At 35.6% G+C, this 8,470-nt stretch overlaps 2 protein-coding genes across 9 annotated transcripts; both read right to left on the bottom strand.

Annotated features, from left to right (window-relative positions):
- Positions 1-19: 19 nt before the first annotated feature.
- On the bottom strand, positions 20-4,222 carry LOC105678388 (dynein assembly factor with WD repeat domains 1). 2 transcript variants are annotated; one of them, XM_067358889.1, is made up of 9 exons: positions 4,085-4,222; positions 3,667-3,739; positions 3,276-3,479; positions 2,939-3,061; positions 2,568-2,752; positions 1,920-2,049; positions 1,297-1,595; positions 999-1,210; positions 20-913 (listed from the first exon to the last, which is right to left on the bottom strand). In XM_067358889.1, the coding sequence occupies exons 1-8, from the start codon at positions 4,122-4,124 to the stop codon at positions 1,014-1,016; spliced, it is 1,251 nt and encodes a 416-aa protein (XP_067214990.1). In that variant the 5' UTR covers positions 4,125-4,222; the 3' UTR covers positions 20-913; positions 999-1,013. The 2 variants fall into 2 exon arrangements, with proteins under 2 accessions (XP_067214990.1, XP_067214989.1); XM_067358888.1 differs by having other exon boundaries at positions 20-1,210.
- A 782-nt stretch (positions 4,223-5,004) lies between these two features.
- Positions 5,005-8,259, bottom strand: LOC105678407 (transmembrane protein 185A). Of its 7 annotated transcripts, none has more exons than XR_010891161.1 (8): positions 8,123-8,259; positions 7,624-8,046; positions 7,155-7,500; positions 6,775-7,074; positions 6,563-6,686; positions 6,224-6,461; positions 6,056-6,132; positions 5,005-5,435 (listed from the first exon to the last, which is right to left on the bottom strand). XR_010891161.1 is itself a non-coding variant. In XM_067358896.1 (7 exons), the coding sequence occupies exons 2-6, from the start codon at positions 7,659-7,661 to the stop codon at positions 6,250-6,252; spliced, it is 1,020 nt and encodes a 339-aa protein (XP_067214997.1). In that variant the 5' UTR covers positions 7,662-8,046; positions 8,123-8,259; the 3' UTR covers positions 5,005-6,132; positions 6,224-6,249. The 7 variants fall into 7 exon arrangements, 2 of the variants coding, with proteins under 2 accessions (XP_067214997.1, XP_067214996.1); XR_010891157.1 differs by having other exon boundaries at positions 6,052-6,132; positions 6,236-6,461; XR_010891159.1 differs by having other exon boundaries at positions 5,005-5,421; positions 6,052-6,132; positions 6,236-6,461.
- Between the last annotated feature and the right edge of the window lie 211 nt (positions 8,260-8,470).

The following is an 8,470-nucleotide window of genomic DNA, read 5'->3' as shown; positions in this document are numbered from 1 at the left end:
GTATTAAACATAACATTTATATTTACAATTACAAAATTCTATATATATATATATATACGTAAATCTTGCGACACAAGTCTATAATTGCATTTTTTATAACGTATTTATTTAACCGACTTTATTGCACATTCTAAGACTCTGCAAAAGCGTAACAATTAGAATTAAGAATTATTTTACTATCTAGCAAACTTTCGAATTTATGTCTCAATATTAACAAATTGTGTATTTGTGTGTATTTTATATACTATTTGCAATTTTCAAAGACTGTGTAGAATTAAGAGATAAAAATTTTCTATATTAATTTTTATAAGTGTAAAATTAATTTACAATCAGTTAATATTGAACGAGAATCTAGAGCAACTTTTTTATCGATGATGCTTTTAATCGAATGTTATCGGTCGTCAAAGTCCAACTCGGAAAATCGCTACATTATCTCACTAGTCACGCGCGTTAATTTGATTTAACATTCTGTGTTTTCATAATTATTATGAAGTAAATTTATTTCAAGATAAATATGTTTGTTTTAAATAACCTGCATATTATATAAGCAAATATCATTAGTTATTATATATAAAGAGCAAAAGGACTTGTTAAAAATAGCGATTTTGTATGAAAATAGTTTTAGTGACAAATTCAGTGCAATAATAAAATGTATTTCATACGCTATTTGTTAGACTATTTTGTTTCAATATCAGAGCAACATATTTCTATGTAGTGTATTTCTACAAACAAATTTATTCAAAAAGTTTTTCCATTTTTCGACCGCAAAATCTTTTTTTTCCGCAAAAATATCCTTCCTTTTCTCGTTGTCAACATTGCAACATCAGTATTTTTACAGAATGCGGAAATGCTTGATATTATTGCTATCTGCCCGTTCTATCGCTGTTACGCTCGTTTATCAGAAAGCGATAAACTGCGCGAGACATAAAAATTTAGATAACATAAAAATATACAACATAAATAATAAACAAAGAAACGAGCAGCAGCTAAGCGCATACTTGAAACCAGTCTAATCATCTCCAGATCGTGCATGTATTATCCTTGCTAGCGGTAATTATGCTATCCCCCGCGTACGAGAACGCACAAGCGAAGACGTCGTCGGTGTGACCTTTTAATTGCTGAAAGCAGGAGCCGTCGTCTACAGACCACAGTCTGGCTGTTCTGTCCAAGGAAGCGGTTAGAAGCTGACGGCCGTTCGGACTGAAGCACACTGAAATACATTCCGGAGAATTTAGCTTGCTATAAATTTGGAATATCGGATGGATATAGCGCGAAACGTGTATTTAGGAGATTTGCCTTTCGAAACTTCCTCCTGATGGCCTTTCATCAGAGTCAATTGTTGAAACGTGCTGCTTATATCCCAAACTCGCGCGGTAGTGTCGCTGCTGGCTGTCGCCAGTTTCTTGCCGTTGTTGTCGAAAGCGAGATCCAGAAGTTCGTCCTCGTGTCCCCGCAGCGTGGCCACGCAGGAATTCATCCTCGCATCCCATATCTTCGCGCTTTTATCCATCGACGACGACGCGATCAGCGAACAGTCGAAGTTGTAGAGGCAGTTGGACAACGCCGCGTGATGCCCGATCAGTACGCTCGTTCGTCTGATCGCCGGTTGAAAAGACTTTTAATCTTACAACTGAATTTTGCAATTGAGGGATAAAAAACCACGATTTTCTATGCATGATTTACATTGAAAAAAATAAAAGAGCGATGTTTTATAAATTTCAAACAATTGTAGTCTTACTATCAATGAATTACGCCGTTTTGCATGGATTTATTGTTTGGGAAAGTCATTTGTGCGCTAAAGTCAAATCGAATTTCGAAGAAATTGAAACATGTGCCAGAAAAATAATAAATCTTTGCCATATTTACCAAACTGTTTTCACTTTCAATAACATTAAAATAAGATAATAAAATAGACCCACGCAAAAGTCCTTGCATCCCAGATGTTCACGGTCCCGTCAAAGGAACCCGATATGATCTGATTTCCATCATCGTTGTAATGCAACGCAATAACTTCCGCCGTATGGCCTCTCAACGTGCCCAATTCCTGACCTGCCGAATCCAAATCGAATGTTTCGCATAAAAATAGAATAAGGACATCTGTGACGATACTTTATTCCATAAATTATTTTAAACAGACTGTCTCTTTAGATTTTTCTCAACAACGGAGTAATAAAAGTAAAACGTGAAATCAATTTAATTGAACGTGTTTTAAAAAAAAAAGACAAAAATAGTGCATGCCGCACGAAATGTATTATTGCGAAGCCACTTTGAGAAACAATCGATAGCGCTTAATATTCTAAATTGCCTTTCGGATACAACTGAGAACACAAAAACTCAAACAAGAGTCGCTCTCTTCAAGCTTGTTTAACTGGAATGTCAACTCGCCGTTTGATAACACAAGCCAATAATGATTAAATATACTGGACAAAGATAAACATTAACCGCCACAGTTCGCGCATCGGGAAGCAGATTCGACAGTAGCGCGTCGCGCTCGATCGATCGCAAGAGCCAGTCGAATCGGCGCGCGCGTTTATTGTATGAAATAACATTGCAATATTTTTCGATACCGGTTTCTACATGGAATATTTTTGACGTTGCGTCAATGGAGCCGGTCGTCAGGCTGCATTGCGTCGGTGAGAATTTAGCTACCACTACTTCCGCGTCGTGACCCCACATGGTTGCGAGGCAATGACCCGTCCGTGAGCACCAGACTTTTGCCGTTCTGTCGAAGGATCCAGTCACAATTTTGTCTCTGAAATGGTAACGTTGACAAAAGTCCCAGCTGCTGCCGTTGCGATGTAAATGAAATGTAACGCGCGCAGTGAGAAAGAAAGGGGAGGGAAAAAAAAAGAAAAGAAATAGCTCCATCGCGAGCTGTCTTACTTTCAAACCGGATCGATATTGTCGCAACTAACTTTGATCATCGCGACTAACTCACGAAGTTGGATTGTTGAAGGAGACAGCATAGACCACGTTCTTATGGCCTTCGAGAGTAAGAAGCTCCGTTCCACTGTCAATGTCCCAAACTTTACAAGTTCGGTCATAGCTGCCTGTCAAGCATCTGCCGATCAAAACGAATGACATGCCGATTACGCGCTTCGATAAATCACCCGACGCGCTTACATCAATTAATCCAATTGTTTCTAATGGCTCGTAATTAATTACGAAATTATGCTGTGGGATGTGTAATAACGTAACACCGTTTTGTGAGTTTCAAATTTTATAAGCTTTACAAATCTCATGAGCGGTTGAGCGACATTTTTAATTCAAAATACCTTTTACCTAGTTTATCGAGCGCTATGCTCGTGACCGGTAAAAGATGAGTCTGTAAGGTTTTGTATTTGTAGTAATGCTTGGCATTTGTGTCGCAAACTTTAGCCTGCAGCTTCTGCAAGGTCTCGACTAACTGGTCCATTACACTTTCGGTTATTACAGGTTCGGCTGCTTTTATACTCTCCGCTAATGCTCTTACGTCCGTTCTGCAAAGTAAATCGTGTAATTTCCCGCTTTAGTGCTCCGTAAGCACATGTCGTGTATATACAGCTCAGCGTGTAAAATAAAACGAAAATCGTAGATAAAGCAACGATATTAAACAACACTTTAGCGGCTTTAATCTTTCACTCGAAGGCTACGATAAATAATTGCGAAATTCAAATGGACGATTACTCGGCGGACAAATCCAATAGATCGATCATTTTTGTCTTCACGTCACCGCCTTGCGTATATTCCAGTGCGAGACCTAAAATTTCATCAAAAACCATGTCTCAAATGTATCAAATTAATCTTAATCGTATTTCTATTGAAAAACAGAAAAATGCAGTTCGTGCATTACATATTTTCGTCTTCTCACACGTGTCGATATTTTTAATTAATGTTAACTAGTAATTTTGTAAGCGTTTCTTATTCATAAATCTTTGATGAGCTCATTTTTTTACGCTTAATAAGCAATTAAAAAGTAAAAAACTATAGAATCTATTTCGAGCGTGAAATTAATAATGCATTAATGTGCATTCAGTTTTGTCAAAGTTTTTAATTTGTGTTACAGCGTGCTTGTTATGTATGTACCTCTCTTTTGTCTGCTCACCTGGTGGAAAATAACGAAGCAAGAATTTCAACAGCTTCATGTGGATGTATCCAATTATAACGTGTTCAGTGTTCCGGACAGGGCTGCGAAATGCTACTATCTTATGGGAGAAACACAGATTTAATTATAAAATGTGATTACGTGTCAGGGATTACGACGTATCGCGAAAATGCGTATTCTCTGCGCCGATCGGACCAGCCAGAGCTGTCAAAACCGTGTTTCATCCGTTCATCCGTTCGTTCGTTTGTGCGTGCATGCCAGTCAAATGTGTTGTCTTGTAAAAATAATCGTGCGTTGCTTAGCGCTGGAGATTTGTTGCTACGATCCGTTTGATCAATTTCGAACACTAAGTTTATACTTAAATACTATTTATACTCGAAATTTATGCGCTATAATTGAAAGAAGAAGAGAAAACGAGAGAAATATGTATGCCGAATATAGCAAACTGTATGAAAATATTATCAAAATAGATTTAAGTGTAATTAAATTATATTGTAATTTTATTAATTATAAAAATAGAACGCGCATACTTACTGCTACTTTAAAATTGGATATCGATATGAAATCGATCTTTAATGACTCGTGAAGCATTGCATCTTAATCCAAAATAGTTTTTTAATGAACGTTATGGCATCACCGATGGATCGATTTATAAGTTTTTATTTATATATACATACATCAAAGAAAATTTACTGATATTTTAAGCATCTTCATAGATTACATAACAATGTTATAAGATTATGCAATTTTGAACAAGAAATTCGATGTATGCACTTTTATGTTTATAATGTTAACATTTTCTGCTGCAAAATTATTTCAGAGAAATTTGGAAAGAAATAGTTTTGTTATATTCCATATGCACTGAGATGTTGCTACCAAAATTAAACAACAGTATTGCAGAAAATAATTAATCGTTAATATTGATACCAAAAAATAGAAACTTTATTAGATTATAATAGTATTTTTAAGTGTAATATATATATCTATATATATATAACATAACATTATTAGCATTTGTCTACCATTGTCGCATATAGTAGATTCGCATAATATTCAATGTTCAATATTCATTATACGTAATATTATTATGATACAACAGTCTGTACATTGTTTCTACATTATAACATAATAAATGATTGGGCATTCTCATTATTACAATGTCCAGCAACGTTAACAGCAACATTATCCTTTTCTAGAGTTATCCAGCTTTTTTTTCGCGATTCCTTTCCTCACTTTTCGACATCCTGGCGATGCTATTCTATAGAGATGCGAGGTGCTCAGTCTTGTATCCCAGCCGACATATAACTGCTTAATTCGATCTCTTTGCTTAATAAGGCCTAGAGAAAAATACCTAACATATAAGCAATAACTATATTTCGTTATTCATGTTTAAAGCAATCTCGTGTGTTGCACATAATACACATGTCCTATATTAAAACTCCTCTTGCCTCACGCAGCCATATTAAATTATGATGTCTTTCAGAAGTGAAAAATAATTCGATCTCCTTTTCTTCCAGCATACAGCGATATAAATTTGTTTTTACGTATATCGTCATTCTCGTTTCATGGTATAGATTGATAAAATTCACAATCGTCATACTCTCCCATTTTTATGCATTTTCGTAAATTCAATCTGCGTACAAGTCAAAGTCTTGTATCCTACATATTTTACATGGCAAATAGACTTGTGACGATTAATCGAGATTTACAATTCTTTATTAATCTACGAGTTAAAAAGAGAGTCGTCCTTATATTTTATCGATCTATATCTGCTGAGCATAATTTGTGAAAAAACCATTTCGATATATAACACACAGAGAAATATACAATTAACACAATTTCTCGCTTCAGACATCATCATTTGATACAACAACAACGGAAGACTAGAAGTCTTAGAGAAATACTTTCTTTTTTTCTTTTTTACACTGAAATATATCATGCTTATTTGTGTATTTTTAAATGTATACCTGCCTAATTTATACAGATATTTGATTTCTGTATAAGCCAATTGCATTAAAAATAACACTTTTTAAATATCCGATTTAATCCTGTAAAATATTAAAATAAGAAATTTTAAGTATCAATTTACATTGCATTGTTATGTGTGTCACGTAATATGCCTTCCAAGTATATTCTTACAAAATAAAATACCTGCTTTCGGCCAATCAATCGGGCATGTCTATAGAGATTATAGGCACGACAGGTTTCATTAGGTCAATTTTTTTAATGAGCTTTTCACCCTTTTCTGTAATCATTGGCTCGGATGGTGGTTGATCTCGCTCGTCTCTCGGTTGATACGAAATATTACCATACTCTTGAAGAAATGGAAATAAACCTAGCAGGAAGTGACAAAAGTCTTTTCTGATACCAAACCACCCTAAACAAAAATTTCATTATTTTTATATGCTAATAAAGGTTAATAAAAAGTTGTTAAATAAACATAAACATATAAATACATAAATATATAACATATCTCACATTTATTTCCACCCTTCGCACCAAATGACATGAAAATGAGAGTTATATGCGACACAATGAGTGGCATTGCCACGGTAGTATAATTTGTTGAAATATCTCCATCCAATTTATTTGCCAACAACACCTAAAACAGGATAAATTGGTAAATGATGCTATAAGAAAATTGATTGTAAATTGTAGAAAGACTTGGAAATATACTGCGCATAACCAACCTGGAATACTAAAATGGGTACAACGAGAAATGTATATGCTAATGCTGAATTCAAGGAAGTCCGCCTTTGACGAGCATTGATCTGTGGTGTTCTTAGTAAAACTGCGGCAAACACTATCGCATACAAAACGGCTACTAAAGATAAGCAAAGTAGTGCCCACAGTGGCACGAACACAACCTCCCAACTCCACGTTATAAAACCATCTAATCTTAAAGCCAAGAAAATAAACTGCAACACATTGACAGCGCAGAATAATTCCAGTTCAAAAGATCGATCATGTTTCACAGCCCAGATGCAAACCTAAATTGCAATGGAAAATTGTGAAAAGAAATCTTTGTCAATATAATCATTGGCTGATTGTTAAAGAATCCATTACTTACTGCGATTGATACTATTGAAATGAATATCAAAGGTATGAACACAAGTATCCACAAGTGTCTTTCGGATTCCAATTTGTCACACACTAACAATTCGAACATTAGTAGAATCAAATGTAACGCTAGAGTGATAAGCATCGCTTTATAATGCACATAGGCATCTCCTTCCAGTCTTGCGTGCGGATGTCTCCACCAAACGTAGCTTCCGACTATAGCTCCTAATATTACCATACTTTTCCAGACCCATATCGGACTGAAGACTGACCAATAACTCCATTCTATGAAGCCATCCAATCGAAGAGCGAATAAAATGGTAAATATCATCAAACAGAGATGCACCAAAAATTTACTGAAATGTAAAATTAACATATCTGCACGTGTACTTGTGAGTAAATACTGCAAAAAATATTCACGATAAGCGACTTTTAATTTTCGGAGTCACTGATATGGAACGAAATAATATAAAAATTACCTTGGATTGAAGTCTTGAAAAAGCGTTTGCAAATTCATAATTCTCAGAGCGGTTATGTAGGCCAATTTTAACCGAGGAGAAGCTTTATATGACTTATCAAATACAGATGCATGCTCCGGTAAGCATGCGATTTCATTTACCACAGATGCTATTATGGAAAAGCGTAAACGATGGCTCGTCCATCTATATTTGGAGAAAAAATAAATTACAACTCGTTATAACCAAAATTTCGAGCATACTGAAGTCAGCTAATAACCACTGGTCGTTTCTGGCTTCTCCCACCTTGTCGACTATATTTATGCCAGTGACATATGTAATAATGGAGGGTACACATTGCATCCGATGCACGTGGATGCAAGAAACTTCGATGTTCAAACAGGAAAATGTGCTTTCTAAGGACTCCGTCAAATGCCATATTCGTTCCTGAAAAAAATATTCGTATCAGATATAGAGTTATCGGATGCATTATTAATTGTTAAACGTATCAAATAATGCGTACCGTATGAACCCTCCTTAAGAAACTGTCAGATACGAACGCCCTCACTGCTGCTGCTGCTGCTGACACTGCTGAGCCATTGCTGCTAGTACTGTTCGATGCTGTTGGTTGAACGCGAAGTAAATAATGGCGGAGTCATGTATTGTTATTACGTGTAGACGATAATGGTTATTTGTATCTTGGCACGCAAACGTACAAGACATCGGTCTTATTTGGGAGAATGTACTATTTCAAACATCTCGTGCCAATGTGAGGCGATGCCTGTAACGTGAAAGTGTGGAAATTCGAAAATTGCACTTGCATTCAGTGAGGCGAAGTAAACAACGATATAACTATTTACCGAGTTTTTTT

Source organism: Linepithema humile, chromosome 7 (assembly GCF_040581485.1).
Source record: "Linepithema humile isolate Giens D197 chromosome 7, Lhum_UNIL_v1.0, whole genome shotgun sequence".
In the NCBI taxonomy this organism is placed as follows: domain Eukaryota; kingdom Metazoa; phylum Arthropoda; class Insecta; order Hymenoptera; family Formicidae; genus Linepithema; species Linepithema humile.
The sequence above is the reverse complement of the archived record's forward strand: the minus strand, read 5'-3'. Positions and strand labels throughout refer to the sequence as shown.

Coding starts and splice junctions, on each gene's coding strand:
- LOC105678388 (XM_067358888.1), bottom strand. CDS start 4,124: ATGAAGCTGTTGAAATTCTTGCTTCGTTATTTTCCACCAG. Junction 3,062..3,275: donor CTCGATAAACTAGGTAAAAG/GTATTTTGAATT, acceptor TTTGATCGGCAG/ATGCTTGACAGGCAGCTATG. Junction 1,211..1,296: donor TCAGGAGGAAGTTTCGAAAG/GCAAATCTCCTA, acceptor AATGTATTTCAG/TGTGCTTCAGTCCGAACGGC.
- LOC105678407 (XM_067358896.1), bottom strand. CDS start 7,661: ATGAATTTGCAAACGCTTTTTCAAGACTTCAATCCAAG. Junction 7,075..7,154: donor TTTCAATAGTATCAATCGCA/GTAAGTAATGGA, acceptor ATTGCAATTTAG/GTTTGCATCTGGGCTGTGAA. Junction 6,687..6,774: donor TACCCATTTTAGTATTCCAG/GTTGGTTATGCG, acceptor ATCCTGTTTTAG/GTGTTGTTGGCAAATAAATT.